Source organism: Oncorhynchus masou, chromosome 31 (genome assembly GCF_036934945.1).
Source record: "Oncorhynchus masou masou isolate Uvic2021 chromosome 31, UVic_Omas_1.1, whole genome shotgun sequence".
Classification (NCBI taxonomy): Eukaryota; Metazoa; Chordata; class Actinopteri; order Salmoniformes; family Salmonidae; genus Oncorhynchus; species Oncorhynchus masou.
In genome coordinates, this window is record NC_088242.1 from 98,527,594 (window position 1) to 98,552,433 (window position 24,840).

At 46.0% G+C, this 24,840-nt stretch overlaps 1 protein-coding gene across 1 annotated transcript in view; it reads right to left on the reverse strand.

The window, feature by feature from the left end:
• LOC135525083 (tyrosine-protein kinase RYK) overlaps positions 1 to 17,901 on the reverse strand; it is a 41,443-nt gene extending 23,542 nt beyond the window's left edge. The window contains exons 1-4 of the mRNA XM_064952838.1: positions 17,757 to 17,901; positions 10,414 to 10,500; positions 9,017 to 9,086; positions 335 to 467 (exon numbers count right to left, since the gene is read on the reverse strand). Of these exons, the coding sequence (XP_064808910.1) occupies positions 335 to 467; positions 9,017 to 9,086; positions 10,414 to 10,500; positions 17,757 to 17,901 (435 nt within the window). The remainder of the gene's footprint in view (positions 1 to 334; positions 468 to 9,016; positions 9,087 to 10,413; positions 10,501 to 17,756) is intronic.
• Between the last annotated feature and the right edge of the window lie 6,939 nt (positions 17,902 to 24,840).

Consider the following 24,840-nt stretch of genomic DNA (forward strand, 5'->3'; position numbering starts at 1 on the left):
ATGGTGGGATGACTGTAGTACAATGGTTGGACAATGGTGGGATGACTGTAGTACAATGGTGGGATGACTGTAGTACAATGGTAGGACAATGGTGGGATAACTGTAGTACAATGGTGGGATAACTGTAGGACAATGGTAGGACAATGGTGGGATAACTGTAGTACAATGGTGGGATAACTGTAGGACAATGGTAGGACAATGGTGGGATGACTGTAGTACAATGGTAGGACAATGGTGGGATGATTGTAGCACGACAGCAGTACTACGGTAGGACGACGGCAGTACGGTGGTAGGACGACGGTAGGATGACAGTAGGCCGGAGCCAGGAGCTCACCTGTGGGTTGTTGGCCTCGGCCAGCTTGCACTGTCTCAGGAACAGTTTGAGGTTACCCCAGTCCATATAGGGCAGTAGTACCATCGGCTTCTCTCCTTCCTCTGTACACACATGACTGATGGGGAGCAGGTTCCTGGAGGACAGGACAAATGGGAGGTTAAAAGGAAATAGGTAGGAGAGACAGGGAGGAAAAATACTGCACATCTCAACTAGTCTATCTAGCAGAATTCAATGGTGACTGATAATAGAAGAGAGAGAGCAGGATAACACACTACCACAATGACACGGAACCAGGTGTTTCTGTAGGGGGGGGGCAAGGTAACACACTACTACAATGACATGCATTCAGGTGTTTCTGTAGGGGGGGGCAAGGTAACACACTACTACAATGACATGCATTCAGGTGTTTCTGGGGGGGGGGGGGGGGGGTAGCAAGGTAACACACTACCACAATGACACGGATCCAGGTGTTTCTGTAGGGGGGGAGGCAAGGTAACACACTACTACAATGACATGCATCCAGGTGTTTCTGGGGGTGGGGGGACGACGACAAGATTACACACTACTACAATGACACGGATCCAGGTGTTTCAGGGGGGGGGGGCAAGATAACACACTACTACAATGACACGGATCCAGGTGTTTCAGGGGGGGGGGGCAAGATAACACACTACTACAATGACACACGAATCCAGGTGTTTCTGGAGGGGGGGGGGCGCAAGATAAACACACTACTAGAATGACTGACCCAAAATTAAGACTCAGTGAGCATAGCCTTGCTATTGAGAAAGGCCGCCGTAGACAGACATGGCTCTCAAGAGAAGACAGGCTATGTGCACACTGCCCACAAAATGAGGTGAAAACTGAGCTGCACTTCCTAACCTCCTGCCAAATGTATGACCATGTTAGAGACACATATTTCCCTCAGATTCCACAGACCCACAAAGAATTTGAAAACAAACAAACTCCCATATCTACAGGGTGACATCACAGTGTGACATCACAGCAGCAAGATGTGTGACCTGTTGCCACAAGAAAAGGATAACCAGTGAAAATAAAACCCATATTTATGCTTATTTATTTTCCCTTTTGTACTTTAACCATTTGTACATTGTTACGACACTGAAATATATATATATATACATATATACATATATATATATATATACAGTGCCTTGCGAAAGTATTCGGCCCCCTTGAACTTTACGACCTTTTGCCACATTTCAGGCTTCAAACATAAAGATATAAAACTGTATTTTTTTGTGAAGAATCAACAACAAGTGGGACACAATCATGAAGTGGAACGACATTTATTGGATATTTCAAACTTTTTTAACAAATCAAAAACTGAAAAATTGGGCGTGCAAAATTATTCAGCCCCCTTAAGTTAATACTTTGTAGCGCCACCTTTTGCTGCGATTACAGCTGTAAGTCGCTTGGGGTATGTCTCTATCAGTTTTGCACATCAAGAGACTGACATTTTTTCCCATTCCTCCTTGCAAAACAGCTCGAGCTCAGTGAGGTTGGATGGAGAGCATTTGTGAACAGCAGTTTCCAGTTCTTTCCACAGATTCTCGATTGGATTCAGGTCTGGACTTTGACTTGGCCATTCTAACACCTGGATATGTTTATTTTTGAACCATTCCATTGTAGATTTTGCTTTATGTTTTGGATCATTGTCTTGTTGGAAGACAAATCTCCGTCCCAGTCTCAGGTCTTTTGCAGAATGGTCCTGTATTTGGCTCCATCCATCTTCCCATCAATTTTAACCATCTTCCCTGTCCCTGCTCAAGAAAAGCAGGCCCAAACCATGATGCTGCCACCACCATGTTTGACAGTGGTTATGGTGTGTTCAGGGTGATGAGCTGTGTTGCTTTTACGCCAAACATAACGTTTTGCACTGTTGCCAAAAAGTTCAATTTTGGTTTCATCTGACCAGAGCACCTTCTTCCACATGTTTGGTGTGTCTCCCAGGTGGCTTGTGGCAAACTTTAAACGACACTTTTTCTGGATATCTTTAAGAAATGGCTTTCTTCTTGCCACTCTTCCATAAAGGCCAGATTTGTGCAATATACGACTGATTGTTGTCCTATGGACAGAGTCTCCCACCTCAGCTGTAGATCTCTGCAGTTCATCCAGAGTGATCATGGGCCTCTTGGCTGCATCTCTGATCAGTCTTCTCCTTGTATGAGCTGAAAGTTTAGAGGGACGGCCAGGTCTTGGTAGATTTGCAGTGGTCTGATACTCCTTCCATCTTGCACAGTGCTCCTTGGGATGTTTAAAGCTTGGGAAATCTTTTTGTATCCAAATCCGGCTTTAAACTTTTTCACAACAGTATCTCGGACCTGCCTGGTGTGTTCCTTGTTCTTCATGATGCTCTCTGCGCTTTTAACGGACCTCTGAGACTATCACAGTGCAGGTGCATTTATACGGAGACTTGATTACACACAGGTGGATTGTATTTATTATCATTAGTCATTTAGGTCAACATTGGATCATTCAGAGATCCTCACTGAACTTCTGGAGAGAGTTTGCTGCACTGAAAGTAAAGGGGCTGAATAATTTTGCACGCCCAATTTTTCAGTTTTTGATTTGTTCAAAAAGTTTGAAATATCTAATAAATGTCGTTCCACTTCATGATTGTGTCCCACTTGTTGTTGATTCTTCACAAAAAAATACAGTTTTATATCTTTATGTTTGAAGCCTGAAATGTGGCAAAAGGTCGCAAAGTTCAAGGGGGCCGAATACTTTCGCAAGGCACTGTATATATTTATATATATATATTCTTTATTATTTTGGAACTTCTGTATGTGTAATGTTTACTGTTAATTTTTTAAATGTTTATTTCACTTTTGTTTATTAATCTATTGCACTTGCAATATAAAAAAAAATATATGTTTCTCATGCCAATAAAGCCTCTTAAATTTAAATTAAGGAGGAAGCTTATTGGAGAGCACTGTGACCAACTGACCTCAGGAAAGGAAAGAGGAAGGTGTGGGCCCAGCGTGAGGAACTGACAAAGCTTTCACAGAATCACACACGTGGGGCGGTAATAAGATACGCGTGGAACAGACGGATGAAGACCATCATGGAAATAAAATCGCTGTCAAAACAGTTTAACATACATTAACATTAGCCTACATTCATTTCGGGGCGGCAGGGTAGGTAGCCTAGTGGTTAGAGCGTTGGACTAGTAACCGAAAGGTTGCGAGCTGACAAGGTGCAAATCTAGATGTCTAGACAAATGCTAGATGTGTAGAGTGATAATGATGCAGCTATCTGCTAGATGTGTAGATGTGTAGAGTGATGCTGGAGCAGCTATCTGCTAGAGGTGTAGAGTGATGCTGGAGCAGCTGTCTGCTAGAGGTGTAGAGTGATGCTGGAGCAGCTGTCTGCTAAATGTGTAGAGTGATGCTGGAGCAGCTATCTGCTAGAGGTGTAGAGTGATGCTGGAGAAGCTATCTGCTAGAGGTGTAGAGTGATGCTGGAGCAGCTGTCTGCTAGAGGTGTAGAGTGATGCTGGAGCAGCTGTCTGCTAAATGTGTAGAGTGATGCTGGAGCAGCTATCTGCTAGATGTGTAGAGTGATACTGGAGCAGCTACCTGCTAGATGTGTAGAGTGATGCAGGAGCAGCTATCTGCTAGAGGTGTAGAGTGATGCTGGAGTAGCTATCTGGTAGATGTGTAGAGTGATGCTGGAGCAGCTACCTGCTAGATGTGTAGAGGTGTAGAGTGATGCTGGATCGGCTATCTGCTAGATGTATAGAGTGATGCTGGAGCAGCTATCTGCTAAATGTGTAGAGTGATGCTGGAGCAGCTATCTGCAAGAAATGTAGAGTGATCCTGGAGCAGCTATCTGCTAGATGTGTAGAGGTGTAGAGTGATGCTGGAGCAGCTATCTGCTAGATGTGTAGAGGTGTAGAGTGATGCTGGAGAAACTTTCTGCTAGATGTGTAGAGTGATGCTGGAGCAGCTATCTGCTAGATGTGTAGAGTGATGCTGGAGCAGCTATCTGCTAGATGTGTAGAGTGATGCTGGAGCAGCTATCTGCTAGATGTGTAGAGAGTGATGCTGGAGCAGCTATCTGCTAGATGTGTAGAGTGATGCTGGAGCAGCTATCTGCTAGATGTGTAGAGGTGTAGAGTGATGCTGGAGAAACTTTCTGCTAGATGTGTAGAGTGATGCTGGAGCAGCTATCTGCTAGATGTGTAGAGTGATGCTGGAGCAGCTATCTGCTAGATGCTAGAGGTGATGCTGGAGCAGCTACCTGCTAGATGTGTAGAGGTGCTGGAGCAGCTATCTGCTAGATGTGTAGAGTGATGCTGGAGCAGCTATCTGCTAGATGATGTGGAGCAGTGATGTAGAGTGATGCTGGAGCAGCTATCTGCTAGATGTGTAGAGGTGTAGAGTGATGCTGGCAGCTATCTGCTATGTGCTGGAGCAGCTATCTGCTAGATGTGTAGAGTGATGCTGGAGCAGCTATGTGTAGAGGTGATGCTGGAGCAGCTATCTGCTAGATGTGTAGAGTGATGCTGGAGCAGCTATCTGCTAGATGGTAGGTGTAGAGTGATGCTGGAGCAGCTATCTGCTAGATGTGCAGAGTGATGCTGGGGGCTATCTGCTAGATGTGTAGAATGCAGCAGCTATCTGCTAGTGGGGGTGTGTGATGCTGGAGCAGCTATCTGCTCGAAGAGTGATGCTGGAGCAGCTATCCGGTGAGTGGTAGGGGACGCAGAGAGAAGCAGGTGAGTGGGGGAGGGGAGAAGCAGGTGAGTGGGGGTTGTAGAAGCAGGTGAGTGGTAGGGGACGCAGAGAGAAGCAGGTGAGTGGGGGGACGCAGAGAGAAGCAGGTGAGTTCAGAGAGAACCAGGTGAGTGGGGGGTTGTAGGGGACGCAAAGAGAAGCAGGTGAGTGGTAGGGGACGCAGAGAGAAGCAGGTGAGTGGTAGGGGACGCAGAGAGAAGCAGGTGAGTGGTAGGGGACGCAGAGAGAAGCAGGTGAGTGGGGGTGGTAGGGGACGCAGAGAGAAGCAGGGGGGACGCAAAGAGAAGCAGGGGGGACGCAGAGAGAAGCAGGTGAGTGGGGGGTGGTAGGGGATTCAGAGAGAACCAGGTGAGTGGGGGGTGGTAGGGGACTCAGAGAGAAGCAGGTGAGTGGTAGGGGACGCAGAGAGAAGCAGGTGAGTGGTAGGGGACGCAGAGAGAAGCAGGTGAGTGGTAGGGGACGCAGAGAGAAGCAGGTGAGTGGGGGGTGGTAGGGGACTCAGAGAGAAGCAGGTGAGTGGGGGGCTGGTCGGGGATGCAGAGAGAAGCAGGTGAGTGGGGGGGTGGTAGGGGACGCAGAGAGAAGCAGGTGAGTGGGGGGTGGTAGGGGACGCAGAGAGAAGCAGGTGAGTGGGGGGTGGTAGGGGACGCAGAGAGAAGCAGGTGAGTGGGGGTGGTAGGGGACGCAGAGAGAAGCAGGTGAGTGGGGGGGTGGTAGGGGACGCAGAGAGAAGCAGGTGAGTGGGGGGCTGGTAGGGGACGCAGAGAGAAGCAGGTGAGTGGTCGGGGACGCAGAGAGAAGCAGGTGAGTGGGGGGCTGGTCGGGGACGCAGAGAGAAGCAGGTGAGTGGTCGGGGACGCAGAGAGAAGCAGGTGAGTGGTCGGGGACGCAGAGAAAGCAGGTGAGTGGTCGGGGACGCAGAGAGAAGCAGGTGAGTGGGGGTGGTAGGGGACGCAGAGAGAAGCAGGTGAGTGGTCGGGGACGCAGAGAGAAGCAGGTGAGTGGGGGCTGGTCGGGGATACAGAGAGAAGCAGGTGAGAGAAGCAGGTGAGTGGTCGGGGACGCAGAGAGAAGCAGGTGAGTGGTCGGGGACGCAGAGAGAAGCAGGTGAGTGGTCGGGGACGCAGAGAGAAGCAGGTGAGTGGTCGGGGACGCAGAGAGAAGCAGGTGAGTGGTCGGGGACGCAGAGAGAAGCAGGTGAGTGGTCGGGGACGCAGAGAGAAGCAGGTGAGTGGTCGGGGACGCAGAGAGAAGCAGGTGAGTGGTCGGGGACGCAGAGAGAAGCAGGTGAGTGGTCGGGGACGCAGAGAGAAGCAGGTGAGTGGGGGGCTGGTCGGGGATGCAGATGGCTGATTACACTACCACACCTGATATGTGCATGATTGTGAAGTGGATATGATTGGATCTGCTCATACAAGAGACTAGTGGCAGTTGCTTAAATTCAACTGAACGCGTCAACAAAACTGACTTTATAATCATTGTAGCAGGTTCTTCAGATGGGTCGGGCTGAAAAGGTCGGTACTGTCACATAAACTGTCCCACGGTGTACTAAAATGTTCATAAGTATCATGACATTTAGTGATATCGCAGTGTTACCGGTATATCGTGAAACACTACAACAGACAATAGACACAATACGTTCCCATGACACAATAGTCGACATCATTTAAACGAACATTCTACATTACCGTGGACATTATTGCATCACAATACCAGGCAGCCAATGAGCTTTGGGTTTTACCAGTCAAATTGCCAGGACGAGAGGTTCCAAGCCCTTTTTGTTTTCATTCTATTTCTGTGTGCTGCTGCATTGTGGGAAGTGTGTGTGTCTTTTTCTTTCTTTCCTTTGACATGTTCCAGTCATAGCAGACCGGCAGACGGCGGTTTTTCACAGAACGAGGAACAACCGAAGAGTGACGATACAGTGTGGGGAAGCCTATGACCCTCTCTCATCAGGTTTCCATGGTAGCGCCTAATTCAAGGAAGCTATGTTGTTGACCTTTCAGCCGCGGGAAACTGCATCGTGATGGCTAGACTGCTGTTTGAAGACCACGTTGGAAACAAGTGTTTTAATAAAAATAAAAAATACAAAAAAATGTATTAAAACAAATTATATATATATATATATATATATATATATATTTTTTTTTTACCCAAATAAATTCTGTTAAATTCAACCAATCAGTATCCAGGATCCAAACAATCTGTTTTATAATAATGTCATCTTCAGTGTGGAGAAATCTAGTTGGAACCCAGGGTCTAAGGTCGTGTCCAGTACAGGGGAAAGTTGGTTGTTATATGACCATAGCATTAGAATGAATGTGTGGGATGATGACAGTCATTGCCGAGCAGACAGCTGAAAGACAGTGGAATCATTGCATAACACACTGACTTCCTGTAAGGTGTGGACTGCATGACATGTCAAAATGAACAAACAAGGAAGCTAGGGGCGATATTCAATGTGCGGGACAAAATTGAGGCTATGGTTAAGAAGTTGGAGCTCTTCTCTGTCTGCATTAACAAGGACAATACGCAAGTCTTTCCATCATTGTATGATTTTTTTGTGTGCAAATGAACTCAAACTTACGGACAATGTCAAATGTGATATTATGAAGCACCTGGGTGAGTTGGGTGAGCAAACGGATGACACAAACAACTGGATTCGTTTATCCCTTTCATGCTCTGCCTCCAGTCCACCTACCGATATCTGAACAAGAGAGACTCATCGAAATTGCTTACAAGCGGTTCTGTGAAATGTTTATTTAAAATCTCGTAGACAGATTTCTGGATGGGGCTGCGCTCAGAGTATCCTGCCTTGGCAAATCGCGCTGTTAAGACACTGATGCCCTTTGCAACCACGTACCTATGTGAGAGTGTGGATTCTCGGCCCACACTAGCATGAAAACTAAATACAGGCACAGACTGTGTGTGGAAAATGATTGAAGACTGAGACTCTCTCCAATACAACCCAACATTGCAGAGTTATGTGCATCCTTTCAAGCACACCCTTCTCATTAACTTGTGAGTTATTCGCAATGTTTGATGAACAAATAAGGTTTTATATGTAAGATGGTTAAATAAAGAGCAAAATTATTGACTATTATTATATTATTATCTGTGCCCTGGTCCTATAAGAGCTCTTTGTCACTTCCCACGAGCCGGATTGTGATAAAAACTCACACTCATTCTTATGTTTAAAAAATGTATCGTATAGTGTGTGTGTGGCAGGCTTACAATGATGGCAAAAAATAATATTGGAGAGTGCGCTGACTCTGGTGCTAGAGGGGGTACAGCTGACCTAGGTGCTAGAGGGGGTACAGCTGACTCTGGTGCCAGAGGGGGTACAGCTGACCCTGGTGCTAGAGGGGGTACAGCTGACTCTGGTGCTAGAGGGGGTACAGCTGACCCAGGTGCTAGAGGGGGTACAGCTGACCCTGGTGCTAGAGGGGGTACAGCTGAGCCTGGTGCTAGAGGGGGTACAGCTAGAGGTTGAATGTTTGAAGGGGTACAGCTGACCCTGGTGCTAGAGGGGGTACAGCTAGATGTTGAATGTTTGAAGGGGTACGGCTAGAGGTTGAATGTTTGAAGGGGTACGGCTAGAGGTTGAATGTTTGAAGGGGTACGGCTAGAGGTTGAATGTTTGAAGGGGTACGGCTAGAGGTTGAATGTTTGAAGGGGTACAGCTAGAGGTTGAATGTTTGAAGGGGTACAGCTAGAGGTTGAATGTTTGAAGGGGTACAGCTAGAGGTTGAATGTTTGAAGGGGTACAGCTAGAGGTTGAATGTTTGAAGGGGTACAGCTAGAGGTTGAATGTTTGAAGGGGTACGGGACTATAAAAGGTGTGGGAACCACTGGTCTATGGTACAGAAACAGCAGGTGTCCATATGATCCTGTTGTGATGATTTGATTGACAGATTACCTGTGATGAAGCCCTCGTAGTTTACAGCTCTCCGTCAGCATCATGGTCACCTGCACCTCAGAGGCATGGTCTAATGAACGAGAGAAGAGAGTGAAAGAAGGGAGGACAAAAAAGGAGAAGACGAGAGACTCAAGTTTAGTCGTAGAAATTCCACAGCGCATAAATCTGGGGATACGTTGTCGTTTTTAAAGAACTTAAGTTTTGGAAAGCAACCCCAGAAAAAAACAGTCCGTAGATAACTGGTGTAAGAGCCGTCTAAACCTTCTTGGCCAAGCTGAGCCATGAACATTCCTCCTGAACAAATCAAACACAATATCATTTATTTTTTATTTTTTAAAAGGTCATGTCACGGTCTAACAGCCCTCTTGACAACACCATTCTATATTCTCCTAGAACAGCACCAGTCAGTGCTTTCCTGTGAGCGTTTATATCATCTTTAGTTGGAAACAGTGAGACGCTCGATTGACCCTTGCCAACCTGCACAGAAACCCAAGACCTGTGTTCTATCAGTATTTACAATCTTTCAATATATTTCCCAATTGGCTCTAGTCTGCCTGAAGTGTCAAAGGGGCAGGGTTTGAACCCTCATTCTATTGGTTCCATTGTGCCGGCTAAGTTCAATAAAGCCCAGATAAAAGTATTTGAAATGATTTTGAATACTATTCGAACCCATATCTGCAGAGGGTCGTGCTAAATCTGGGAGAGAGGGAGTGGCCCTCTTTGGAAGCAGGCATGCTTCCTGCCCTCGGGGTCTGCTGGGAGGAAGAGGAGGAGGACAAATCAGGACCCGGGTATGGTTGGCATGGGGGTGGGCACATTGTTCATGGTCTGGTACCCACCCTGGATAAACATGGAATTGCTAGAGGAGCTAGAGGGCAAAGGTCAGCTGGGAGGGACACGTGAACCTGAGAACGTCTGTGGGAAAGAGAGACTGTGTGGACTGTGGTTTTTACTGGTTACCTCGACCTGTTATTCAACCTGCCGCGTGCTCACTGTACAGGGCAGTGGCGCACCGCAAAACATACACTTGTGCATTGATAACATTTTCTGGCACCTTGAAATCACGCAACCCCCTGCCCTTTGTTGAGTTTTCGAGAGGAGTCAAGTGGTCAAAGAGGTGAGAGCTTGCCTTACCCCCATCTAACCCTGACTCATAGCCTTGGGTTAACCTTGTGGTCTAATTTAATAGGTATAAGAGAATAGCCCAACGAAGAGCTGTTTTCTCAGCATCACCAGCAGATACAATGCAGACCACTCACATGCTGAGGAAAGAATGAGATAAGGCGATATGTGTTTGGTGGGAAATTCAAACCATCATCTAGTATAGAGGTAAGACAGACATAGACAGGGGAATGCATGGGTTGCAGACAGTGATGAGGGAATTAATGACTGCATACCTTTTACAGTCTTCACAAAGCACTGCTTCTCCTTGGCCGGGTCCTTCTCATCCAACAGAACACCATGGAAAATGCGGCCAAATGTTCCTGTGAAAGAACAGCACATCTTTTATTAGAGGTAGATGCCAATATAAATGTCTCACTACTGGTGTCCCCCAGGGCCCTGTAATAGGCCCTCTCCTGTTCTCACTACTGGTGTCCCCCAGGGCCCTGTAATAGGCCCTCTCCTGTTCTCACTACTGGTGTCCCCCAGGGCCCTGTAATAGGCCCTCTCCTGTTCTCACTACTGGTGTCCCCCAGGGCCCCTTAGAAAGGCCCTGTCCTGTTCTCACTACTGGTGTCCCCCAGGGCTTGGTACTAGGTCCTCTTTAATGTCTCAGTACAGGTGTCCACAGGGCCCTGTACTAGGCCCTCTCCTGTTCTCACTACTGGTGTCCCTCAGGGCTCTGCACTAGGTCCTATATAATGTCCTAAACTAATACCCTATACAGAAATGTTATGGTATGTTGGCTCAAATGTATTTTATTTTATAAAGTCCCAATTTTACCACATTCTTGCCGTGAAAAGCCTTTTATATCTATCGTGCACATGCCTGAAATTTTAGGAGTGGAAGTAGACATGAGCCGATGTGGGTGGGTCTATTTTTATAAATCCATTGAATGAACACCATCACAAAGAAATTATTAATTTGTTTTAGGCAGGTCCTAAGAAACAGAAGACTAATTAATGTATTTTCAAAAGAATAGACTGGCATATTTGGAGTGCAGCCTATATGCTAAACGGAGCATTAAAGCAATAGTTATTTTATTCATCAAACACACTTAGGCTACCCCGATCAAAATCAACACATTTTTTATTGTAAGCTAAGAATATAAATTAAATGAAACAGAACAAAATACAAAATATTTATTCCCCCCCCCCAAACAACTTGTGTCAACGCGACACGTGGAATCGCTGTCATATAAAGCTACTTTAGAAAACAGAGCCCAAGCTCATGCTTTTCTGATCCACGTTTCAATCCCTTTCCTACCCTCACTCCCCTTTGTTAGGGAACATGCATAGGGTCTTACATTGAAGGTATCTTCATCACGATATTGATAGAAAATAACAGCAATCTATATTTTTAAAAACAGGTGAGTTTCGTGTTCACATTTCACAACCTTCACAGACTTTAGGTTTAGCCTTTACACGATCGAGCAAAAATAATAGGCCTAGACTTGATTTAGGCTACATTACAGCACGCTAAATGTTTCTGATCGGTGATAGATGAGCAAACAAATAGATGAGCTATACCACCTCTTATTTGTCCAGGCAGAGAATTAACCAAATATACAGACGGAGATTCAGGGAAACAAAAATCACATTGATTAATTAAGACGAGTTACATGTTTTTTGTTGTTGTCAGGAGTAGGGTACTTAGCAAAAATAATCAACTTGTATTGATGACAAAATATTCTGATCAGTGATAATGAATGACCCAACTAGACAAGATGATCACGAGCAGCACTCACCTCAATGTAGCTAACATTTATACAGCCTGATTTGTAGCCTAATCAATATCCAAATGGGAGATTTAGTGGAGAGAACAAAAATAATAATAATCTGACAGATTGATTTATCAAGCCGAGTTCCCACGGTTCTCTCGAAGCAGCACGGCTATCTCGAAGCAGCGCGGTTCTCTCGAAGCAGCGCGGTTCTCTCGAAGCAGCGCGGCTATCTCAAAGCAGCACGGCTATCTCGAAGCAGCACGGCTATCTCGAAGCAGCACGGTTATCTCGAAGCAGCGCGGTTCTCTCGAAGCAGCGCGGCTATCTCGAAGCAGCGCGGTTATCTCGAAGCAGCGCGATTCTCTCGAAGCAGCGCGGTTCTCTCGAAGCAGCGCGGCTATCTCGAAGCAGCACGGTTCTCTCGAAGCAGCACGGCTATCTCGAAGCAGCGCGGCTATCTCGAAGCAGCGCGGCTATCTCGAAGCAGCGCGGCTATCTCGAAGCAGCACGGTTATCTCGAAGCAGCGCGGTTATCTCGAAGCAGCGCGGTTATCTCGAAGCAGCGCGGTTCTCTCGAAGCAGCGCGGTTCTCTCGAAGCAGCGCGGTTCTCTCGAAGCAGCACGGTTCTCACGAAGCAGCGCGGTTCTCTCGAAGCAGCGCGGTTATCTCGAAGCAGCGTGAAACGGTGCTGAAATATACGGAATAAAAATATTAAAAAGGCAACATGTAACAATTTCAAAGATTTTACAGAGTTACAGTACATAAGGAAATATGTCAATTTAAATCAATTTATTAATCTATGGATTTCACATGACTGGGCAGGGGTGCAGCCATGGGAGGGCCAATGAGGGCAGGGGTGCAGCCATGGGAGGGCCAATGAGGGCAGGGGTGCAGCCATGGGAGGGCCAATGAGGGCAGGGGTGCAGCCATGGGAGGGCCAATGAGGGCAGGGGTGCAGCCATGGGAGGGCCAATGAGGGCAGGGGTGCAGCCATGGGAGGGCATAGTCCCACTCACTGGGAAGCCAGGCCCAGCCAATTAGAATGAGTTTTTCACCCACAGGTCAAGAAGCCCAATGTGGAGGTCCTGGACTGGCGTGGTTACACGTGGTCTGCGGTTGTGAGACCGGTTGGAAGTACTGTCAAATTCTCTAAAATGTGAATACGTAGAGTTCAATGTGGAGGTCCTGGACTGGCGTGGTTACACGTACGTCCACGACAGCTCTGGTGGACATTCCTGCAATCGGGACACACCCTCAAAGTTGAGACATAGGCTTTACTGTGTTGTGTGACAAAACGGTCCATTTTAGAGGAGCCATATATTGTCCCCAGCACAAGGTGCACCTGTGTAATGATCATGCTGTTTAAATCAGCTTATTGATATGCCACAACTGTCATGTAGATGGATGGATGATGGTGGCAAAGACAGAATGCTCACAAGGAGGGATGGAAACAAATGTGTGCTCAATTTGAGAGAAATAAGCATTTGTTCGTATGAAACATTTCTGGGCTATTATCATTTGGTTTCATCAGACCAGAGAATCTTCTTTCTCATGATCCGAGTCCTATATGTGCCTTTTACTGAGGAGTGGCTTCCGTCTTGCCACTATACCATAAAGGCCTGATCGGTTGAGTGCTGCAGAGATGGTTGTCCTTCTGGAAGGTTCTCCCATCACCACAGAGGAATTCTGGAGCTATGTTAGAGTGATACACAGTATTCTCTTCTCTGTGATGTCATCAGAAGAGAGAGACCACTGCTTGCCTAGAAGTGAGTAACACAGTGAAGGTGTCGTCAGCGTCTCTGCACTATAAAACAATGTTTGTGTGACAAAGTTCAGACCAAAAAAGGGTTTTTCGCCAGGACATCACATACAGACCTTGTAATGAATGGTGTTTATTAGGAAATGGAAGTTTTGTTTTCAACAATGTGTGTGTTCAACTTTCAGTTGTTTCACAACAAGGTAAAACAATAACATGTATTCATCAGTCATGAATCAGACTCCTCTTTTACGCTGCTGCTACTCTCTGTTTTTATCTATACATAGTCACTTTACCTACATGTACATATTACCTCAATTACCTCGACTAACCGGTGCCCCCACACATTGACTCTGTACCGGTACCCCCTGTATATAGCCCCCACACATTGACTCTGTACCGGTACCCCCTGTATATAGCCTCCACATTGACTCTGTACCGGTACACCCTGTATATAGCCTCCACATTGACTCTGTACCGGTACACCCTGTATATAGCCTCCACATTGACTCTGTACCGTAACACCATGTATATAGTCTCCACATTGACTCTGTACCGGTACCCCCTGTATATAGCCTCCACATTGACTCTGTACCGGTACACCCTGTATATAGCCTCCACATTGACTCTGTACCGGTACACCCTGTATATAGCCTCCACATTGACTCTGTACCGTAACACCATGTATATAGTCTCCACATTGACTCTGTACCGGTACCCCCTGTATATAGCCTCCACATTGACTCTGTACCGGTACACCCTGTATATAGCTTCCACATTGACTCTGTACCGGTACACCCTGTATATAGCTTCCACATTGACTCTGTACCGTAACACCCTGTATATAGTCTCCACATTGACTCTGTACCGTAACACCCTGTATATAGCCTCCAAATTGACTCTGTACCGGTACCCCCTGTATATAGCCCCCACACATTGACTCTGTACCTGTACACCCTGTATATAGCCTCCACATTGACTCTGTACCGGTACACCCTGTATATAGCCTCCACATTGACTCTGTACCGTAACACCCTGTATATAGCCTCCACATTGACTCTGTACCGGTACCCCCTGTATATAGCCTCCACATTGACTCTGTACCGGTACCCCCTGTATATAGCCTCCACATTGACTCTGTACCATAACACCCTGTATATAGTCTCCACATTGACTCTGTACCATAACACCTTGCCACTATATACAGGGTGTTAAAATACTTTACAAAGCATTGTATTCGGAGCATGTGACTTATAACATTTGATTATATGCCCTTCCTAACTGGCACCCGACATAGTGCAGTAACATAGGGCTCTGGCCTAAAGTAGTGCACTATATAGGGAACAGGGCTCTGGTCTAAAGTAGTGCACTATATAGGGAACAGGGCTCTGGTCGAACGTAGTGCACTATATAGGGAATAGGGCTCTGGTCTAAAGTAGTGCACTATATAGGGAAAAGGGGCTCTGGTCTAAAGTAGTGCACTATATAAGGAATAGGGGCTCTGGTCTAAAGTAGTGCACTATATAGGGAATAGGGGCTCTGGTCTAAAGTAGTGCACTACATAGGGAATAGGGCTCTGGTCTAAAGTAGTGCACTATATAGGGAATAGGGCTCTGGTCTAAAGTAGTGCACTATATAGGGAATAGGGGGTCTGGTCTAAAGTAGCTCACTATATAGGGAATAGGGGGTCTGGTCTAAAGTAGTGCACTATATAGGGAATAGGGGTCTGGTCTAAAGTAGTGCACTATATAGGGAATAGGGGCTCTGGTCTAAAGTAGTGCACTATATAGGGAATAGGGCTCTGGTCTAAAGTAGTGCACTATATAGGGAATAGGGGCTCTGGTCTAAAGTAGTGCACTATATAGGGAATAGGGGCTCTGGTCTAAAGTAGTGCACTATATAAGGAATAGGGGTTCTGGTCTAAAGTAGTGCACTATATAGGGAATAGGGGCTCTGGTCTAAAGTAGTGCACTATATAAGGAATAGGGGCTCTGGTCTAAAGTAGTGCACTATATAGGGAATAGGGGCTCTCGTCTAAAGTAGTGCACTATATAGGGAACAGGGCCCTGGTCTAAAGTAGTGCACTATATAGGGAATAGGGCTCTGGTCTAAAGTAGTGCACTATATAGGGAATAGGGCTCTGGTCTAAAGTAGTGCACTATATAGGGAATAGGGGCTCTGGTCTAAAGTAGTGCACTACATAGGGAATAGGGGCTCTGGTCTAAAGTAGTGCACTATATAGGGAATAGGGGCTCTGGTCTAAAGTAGTGCACTATATAAGGAATAGGGGCTCTGGTCTAAAGTAGTGCACTATATAGGGAATATGGGCTCTGGTCTAAAGTAGTGCACTATATAAGGAATAGGGGCTCTGGTCTAAAGTAGTGCACTATATAGGGAATAGGGGCTCTGGTCTAAAGTAGTGCACTATATAGGGAATAGGGCTCTGGTCTAAAGTAGTGCACTATATAGGGAACAGGGCCCTGGTCTAAAGTAGTGCACTATATAGGGAATAGGGCTCTGGTCTAAAGTAGTGCACTATATAGGGAACAGGGCCCTGGTCTAAAGTAGTGCACTATATAGGGAATAGGGCTCTGGTCTAAAGTAGTGCACTATATAGGGAATAGGGGCTCTGGTCTAAAGTAGTGCACTATATAGGGAATAGGGCTCTGGTCTAAAGTAGTGCACTATATAGGGAACAGGGCCCTGGTCTAAAGTAGTGCACTATATAGGGAATAGGGCTCTGGTCTAAAGTAGTGCACTATATAGGGAACAGGGCCCTGGTCTAAAGTAGTGCACTATATAGGGAATAGGGTGTCATTTGGGAGGTACAACACACACCTTGGCTGGTGTTCGTAGGAAACGGGAGCTGGTGGTTGGACAGTGTGTTCTGCCGTCTCTAGTTTCACAACATGTTCAGCCCATTACACCAGAAATAATGGTTTGGGTCAGAGCATTTATTCCCCTGTAGAGAACAACGGATCTAAATGGACAAGTTGTACCATTTAACTCAACGTGTGTGTGTTTGTGTGTGTGTGTGTGTGTGTGTGTGTGTGTGTGTGTGTGTGTGTGTGTGTGTGTGTGTGTGTGTGTGTGTTTCATAAAGTAGACTTATTCCAGCAGAAATTCAAAATAGATTTTTCCCCCTCACCCGTCTACACACAATTCCCCATAACGACAAAGTGCTAACATTATTTTTAGACATTTTAGCAAATATATTGAAATTGAAATACAGAAATCTCTCATTTACATAAGTACCTCTTGAGTCAATACTTTGAGAGCTTTCCACACCTGGATTGTATAACATTTGCCCATTATTCTTCTCTAAATTCTTTAAGCTCTGCCAAATTGGCTGTTGATCATTGCTAGACAAACTTTTACTGGTCTTGCCATAGCTGAACAGTAAATTGGCCTCAGGAACAGTCACTGTCTCCTTGGTAAACAACTCCAGTGTATAGTTGGCCATGTGTTTTAGGTTATTGTCCTGCTGAAAGGTGAATTCATCTCCCAGAGTCTGGTGGAAAACAGACTCAACCAGGTTTTCCCTCAATGATTTTGCCTGCGCTCAACTCCATTCCATTTATTTTTTTTTTATCCTGATAAACTGTGCAGTCCTCAACGATTACAAGCATAGGGGCGGCAGCATAGCCAAGTGGTTAGAGCATTGGACTAGTAACCGGAAGGTTACTGTGTGTGTGTGTGGTGTGTGCATAGCATCACCTTTGTGTGTGTGTGTGTGTGTGTGTGTGTGTGTGTGTGTGTGTGGTGTGTACATAGCATTACCTTTGTGTGTGTGTGTGGTGTGTGTAGTGTTACCTTTGTGCCGAACATGTGTGTGTGCATAGCGTTACCTTCGTGCAGGACGTGTGTGTGTGGATAGCGTTACCTTCGTGTGTGTGTGTGGTGTGTGTATAGTGTAACCTTTGTGCCGAACATGTGTGCGTGCATAGCGTTACCTTCGTGTAGGACGTGTGTGTGTGGATAGCGTTACCTTCGTGCAGGACGTGTGTGTGTATATATAGCGTTACCTTCGTTGAGGACGTGTGTGTGTGTATATATAGCGTTACCTTCGTTGCAGGACGTGTGTGTGTGTATGTGTCACCTTCGTGCAGGACGTCCCGTAGAGTGACTCTCAGTCTGGAGATGGAGATGTCTTTGACCTTGGCTTTGGCTTCCAGCAGGCTAACACTTCTCAGGTCGTTCTTCTCAATACGTAGTGACGGGTAGCCTAGGAGAGAGAAATACATATGTATATATATATATATATATAAGGTTGAAGTTAGAAGGTTACATACACCTTCGCCAAATACATTTCAACTCAGTTTTTCACAATTCCTGACATGTAATCCTAGTAAAAAAAATGTTTTAGGTCAGTTGGGAACACCACTTTAATAGTAGAGAGAATAATTTATTTCAGCTTTTATTTCTTTCATCACATCCCCAGTGGGTCAGAAGTTTTCATACACTCAATTAGTATTTGGTAGCATTGCCTTTAAATTCTTTAATTTGGGTCAAACGTTTCGGGTAGCCTTCCATAAGCTGTCCACAATAAGTTGGGTGAATTTTGGCCCATTCCTCCTGACAGAGCTGGTGTAACTGAGTCAGGTTTGTAGGCCTCCTTGCTCGCACACACTTTTTCAGTTATGCCCACACATTTTCTATAGGATTGAGGTCATGGCTTTGTGATGGCCACTCCAATACCTTGACTTTGTTGTCCTTGGGGTCATTGTCCATTTCGAAGACCCATTTGCGACCAAGCTTTAACTTCCTGACTGATATCTTGAGATGTTGTTTCAATATATCCACATAATTTTCCTTCCTCATAAGGCCATCTATTTTATGAGTTGCACCAGTCCCTCCTGTAGCAAAGCACCCGCACAACATGATGCTGCCACCCCCGTGCTTCACGGTTGGGATGGTGTTCTTCGGCTTGCAAGCATACCCCTTTTTCCTCCAAACATAACGATGGTCATTATGGCCAAACAGTTATATTTTTGTTTCATCAGACCAGAGGACATTTCTCCAAAAAGTATGATATTTGTTCCCATGTTTAGTTGCAAACCGAAGTCTGTCTTTTTTATGGCGGTTTTGGAGCAGTGGCTTCTTCCTTGCTGAGTGGCCTTTCAGGTTATGTCGATATAGGACTCGTTTTACTGTGGATATAGATAATTTTGTACTTGTTTCCTCCAGCATCTTCCCAAGGTCCTTTGCTGTTGTTCTGGGAATGATTTGCACTTTTTCGCACCAAAGTTCATCTCTACGAGACAGAAAGTGTCTCCTTCCTGAGCGGTATAACGGCTGCGTTGGCCCAATGTTGTTTATATTTGCGTACTATTGTTTGTACAGATAAACGTGGTAAACTTGTGACCCACTGGAATTGTGATACAGTGAATTATAAGTAAAATAATCTGTCTGTAAACAATTGTTGTAAAAATGACTTGTATCATGGACAAAGTAGATGTCCTTAACCGACTTGCCAAAACTATAGTTTGTTAACATGACATTTGTGGAGTGGTTGAAAAACTAGTTTTAATGACTCCAACCTAAGTGTTAACTTCCCACTTCAACTGTACATATACAGACATACAGTTAGTTAGCGTGAGTGAGTGAGTTTGAATTAGACCCACACCGTTGGAATAAATTTCAGAATTCAGCAATCATACTGCTCAAAGAATTTATACAAACCCTGTCTCGGACTGAATCAGCCCTTAAAACCGACTGCAATAGAAATCAGCCTGTAAACTAACTGCAATAGAAATCTGCAATAGACTGCAATAGAAATCAGCCTGTAAACTAACTGCAATAGAAATCAGCCTGTAAACTAACTGCAATAGAAATCAGCCTGTAAACTAACTGCAATAGAAATCAGCCTGTAAACTAACTGCAATAGAAATCAGACTGTAAACTAACTGCAATAGAAATCAGCCCTTAAAACCGACTGCAGCCAATCAAAAGAAGAGAAAGACAATCAGGTTGATTGGCTGCATCTCATCTCATACGGTTCAGTGGAATTACAACACCCGGTTTCATAACATAACAGCTCTTCTCAGCACACAGACATTACAGTTACAGTACGTTCACATTTGCCAGCTATCAGTGCACTAACTAAGTAATAATACTAGTAATTAAGAACGTTCACATGCCATAACAATGACCTCAGCTCCCCAACGCAGGGTTATAACTATACAACGTCAACACAACCCTTTCTACAACACTGTATCCCTCCGCTGTGTACACAACATGTCAACAAATAACACATTACGGTATCCCAATGTTATACAACGGGTGGGTCTAATCCTGGATGCTGATTGGTTAAAACCGCATTCCAGACGGTGTCTATTCAAACAGTGAACACCGGCTAAGACGCTGAAATGCCCATTTACTCTGTTCCATCTGACCGCGCAGTCCACTGTCTCATCAGCCCAGCCAGGCAATTTATAAACTTTATCTCCACTCTAACTCTAACCATTGAAAAAGACTGGAACAGAGAAGACAGGCTGGTTAACCATTCATCAAGACAGGAACAGAGAAGACAGATTGGTTAACCATTGATACAGACTGGAACAGAGAAGACAGGCTGGTTAACCATTAATCAAGACAGGAACAGAGAAGACAGATTGGTTAACCATTGATACAGACTGGGTAACCATTAATCAAGACAGGAACAGAGAAGACAGATTGATTAACCATTCATCAAGACTGGAACAGAGAAGACAGACTGGTTAACCATTAATCAAGACAGGAACAGAGAAGACAGATTGGTTAACCATTAATCAAGACAGGAACAGAGAAGACAGACTGGTTAACCATTAATACAGGCTGGTTAACCATTAATCAAGACAAGAACAGAGAAGACAGATTGGTTAACCATTGATACAGACTGGGTAACCATTAATCAAGACAGGAACAGAGAAGACAGGCTGGTTAACCATTAATCAAGACTGGAACAGAGAAGTCAGGCTGGTTAACCATTAATCAAGACAGGAACAGAGAAGACAGATTGGTTAACCATTGATACAGACTGGAACAGAGAAGACAGGCTGGTTAACCAGTCAAACCAAAGATAGATTAAAACAGAAAGGGAGTGGGGGCCTCTTGAGTGGCGCAGCAGTCTAAGGCACCGCATCACAGTGCTCGAGGCATTATAACAGACCCGGGTTCGATTCCGGGCGGTGTTGCAGCCGGCCGCGACCGGGAGACCCATGAGGTGGCGCACAATTGGACCACGGGAGGAATTCGGCCGGCTGGGGTGTCCTTGTCCCGTTGCGCTCTAGCAACTCCTTGTGGCAGGCTGGGCGCATGCACGCTGACCACAGTCGCCAACTGAACGGCGTTACCTCTGACACATTGATGGCTGGCTTCTGGGTTAAGCATGCTGTGTGGCTTTGCAGGGTCATGTTTAGGAGGACACACTGCTCTCGACCTTCACCTCTCCTGAGTCAGGAGTCACAGCGAAGCTACAATCAATTTGTGTTTGAGAACAGCAGCAGAAACAAATGGGAACGCAGAAACCAATTAGACTATCATTCATCTAAATGACCAAAAATGCATGGAAATATCCCAGACCGCATGTTTTAAGAACCACTAGCAAAAAAACCTTCACTCTAAGCAGGGACAGCTGGAATTTAATTACACCAGTCCAGGACAAGCTGAACTAAGCTAAGCCCCAGGGATCTATGAGGATGAAAATGTCCTGCATGCTAGAGAACATCCATCCTATTCAAATAAAGGGAACACTTAAACAACACAACGTAACTCCAAGTCAACGACACTTCTGTGAAGTCAAACTGGCCACTTCGGAAGCAACACTGATTGACAATACATTTCACATGCTGTTGTGCAAATGGAATAGACAACAGGTGGAAATTATAGGCAATTAGCAAGACACCCTCAATAAAGGAGTGGTTCTGCAGGTGGTGACCACAGACCACTTCTCAATTCCTATGCTTCCTGGCTGATGTTTTGGTCACTTTTGAATGCTGGCGGTGCTTTCACTCTAGTGGTAGCATGAGACGGAGTCTACAACCCACACAAGTGGCTCAGTTAGTGCAGCTCATCCAGGATGACACATCAATGCGAGCTGTGGCAAGAAGGTTTGCTGTGTCTGTCAGCGTAGTGTCCAGAGCATGGAGGCGCTACCAGGAGACAGGCCAGTACATCAGGAGATGTGGAGGAGGCCGTAGGAGGGCAACAACCCAGCAGCAGGACCACTACCTCCGCCTTTGTGCAAGGAGGAGCAGGAGGAGCACTGCCAGAGCCCTACAAAATTACCTCCAGCAGGCCACAAATGTGCATGTGTCTGCTCAAATGGTCAGAAACAGACTCCATGAGGGCCTGACGTCCACAGGTGGGGGTTGTGCTTACAGCCCAACACTGTGCAGGACGTTTGGCATTTTCCAGAGAACACCAAGATTGGCAAATTCGCAACTGGCGCCCTGTGCTCTTCACAGATGAAAGCAGGTTCACACTGAGCACATGTGACAGACGTGACAGTCTGGAGACGCCGTTGAGAACGTTCTGCTGCCTGCAACATCCTCCAGCATGACCGGTTTGGCGGTGGGTCAGTCATGGTGTGGGGTGGCATTTCTTTGGGGGGCCGCACAGCCCTCCATGTGCTCGCCAGAGGTAGCCTGACTGCCATTAGGTACCGAGATGAGATCCTCAGAGCCCTTGTGAGACAATATGCTGGTGCGGTTGGCCCTGGGTTCCTCCTAATGCAAGACAATGCTAGACCTCATGTGGCTGGAGTGTGTCAGCAGTTCCTGCAAGAGGAAGGCATTGATGCTATGGACTGGCCCGCCCGTTCCCCAGACCTGAATCCAATTGAGCACATCTGGGACATCATGTCTCGCTCCATCCACCAACGCCACGTTGCACCACAGACTGTCCAGGAGTTGGCGGATGCTTTAGTCCAGGTCTGGGAGGAGATCCCTCAGGAGACCATCCTTATTTTTTTGAGCAGTCATCTAATATATATATATGCTCAAAAAAATAAAGATGATAGATGACTGGTACTCCCAGTCAACGCTGTAAAACATATTTTGGAAGCTCTAGAAATGCATTTATTAATGTCTTCAGCCGTCTATTAGACAACTTCATTTAAATTAAATGTGAGCTAAACAGGACTTTTTGTCAATTTCAAAGCATTTAAAAACACAAAAGCTTCAAAATCAAAAGTAACAGTCAGTATGTGGTGTGGCCACCAGCGGCATTAAATACTGCAGTGCATCTCCTCCTCATGGACTGCACCAGATTTGCCCGTTGTTGGTGAGAGATGTTACCCCACTCTTCCATCAAGGCACCTGCAAGTTCCCGGACATTTCTGGGGGAGTGGCCCTAGCCCTCACCGTCTGATCCAACAGGTCCCAGATGTGCTCAATGAGTTTGTGATCCGGGCTCTTCGCTGGCCATTGCAGAACACTCTCTGTCTTGCAGGAAATCACGCACAGAACAAGCAGTATGGCTCGTGGCATTGTCATGCTGGAGGGTCATGTCAGGATGAGCATGCAGGAATGGTACCACATGAGGGAGGAGGATGTCTTCCCTGTAACGCACAGCATTGAGATTGCCTGCAATGACAACAAGCTCAGTCCGATGATGCTGTGACACACCGCCCCAGACCATGATGAACCCCCCACCTCTAAATCGATCCCGCTCCAGAGTACAGTGTAATGCTCATTCCTTCGACAATAAACGCGAAACCCGACCATCACCCCTGGTGAGATGAAACCGTGACTCGTCAGTAAAGAGCACTTTTTACCAGTCCTGTCTGGTCCAGCAACGGTGGGTTTGTGCCCATAGGCAACGTTGTTGCCGGTGATGTCTGGTGAGGACCTGCCTTACAACAGGCCTACAAGCCCTCAGTCCAGCCTCTCTCAGCCTATTGCGGACAGTCTGAGCACTGATGGAGGGATTGTGCTTTCCTGGTGTAACTCGGGAAGTTGTTGTTGCCATCCTGTACCTGTCCCACAGGTGTGATGTTTGGATGTACCGATCCTGTGCAGGTGTTGTTACACGTGGTCTGCCACTGCGAGGACGATCAGCTGTCCGTCCTGTCTCCCTGTAGCGCTGTCTCAGGCGTCTCACAGTACAGACATTGCAATTTATTTACCTGGCCATATCTGCAGTCCTCATGCATCCTTGCAGAATGCCTAAAGCACATTCACGCAGATGAGCAGGGACCCTGGGCATCTTTCTTTTGGTGTTTTTCAGAGTCAGTAGAAAGGCCTCTTTAGTGTCAGAGTGTTGGACTAGCAACAGAAAGGTTGCAAGTTCGAATCCCGACCTGACAAGGTACAAATCTGTCGTTCTGCCCCTGAACAGGCAGTTAACCCACTGTTCCCAGGCCGTCATTGAAAATAAGAATGTGTTCTTAACTGACTTGACTAGTTAAATAAAGGTAAAAAATAATTAAATTGCCTATCGTCTGTAAGCTGTTAGTGTCTAAACGACCGTTCCACATGTGCATGTTCATTAATTGTTTATGGTTCATTGAACAAGCATGGGAAACGGTGTTTAAACTCTTTACAATGAAGATCTGTGAAGGTATTTGAATTTTTACGAATTATCTTTGAAAGACAGGGTCCTTAAAAAGGAAAAGTTTTTTTTGTTGTTGCTGAGTTTAGAAACAAAACATAAAAGGCTTGATAATTCATCTGTTAACTGACTGATGTCATCTCATAGAACACTACAAGACCTCCTAAGTCTGTGTTAACCTCAGATGTTATTTTCAGATCTTTTCCCCCGTACGAACCAGAGGCAACTCATTTCCTGGTTTTAGGACTACAAGTTGGCGAGCTCTTTATCGGACGTTCCAACTCAACTCTGGAAGCCAGTTCCACTGTTTGTTCATTGTTCCACTCTAATCAGGGACTGATTTAGATCTGGGACACCAGGTGGGTGATTCCCCTCTAATCAGGGACTGATTTAGACCTGGGACACCAGGTGGGTGATTACCCTCTAATCAGGGACTGATTTAGACCTGGGACACCAGGTGGGTGATTACCCTCTAATCAGGGACTGATTTAGACCTGGGACACCAGGTGGGTTACCCTCTAATCAGGGATTACCTGGGACACCAGGTGGGTGATTACCCTAATCAGGGACTGATTTAGACCTGGGACACCAGGTGGGTGATTACCCTCTAATCAGGGACTGATTTAGACCTGGGACACCAGGTGGGTGAT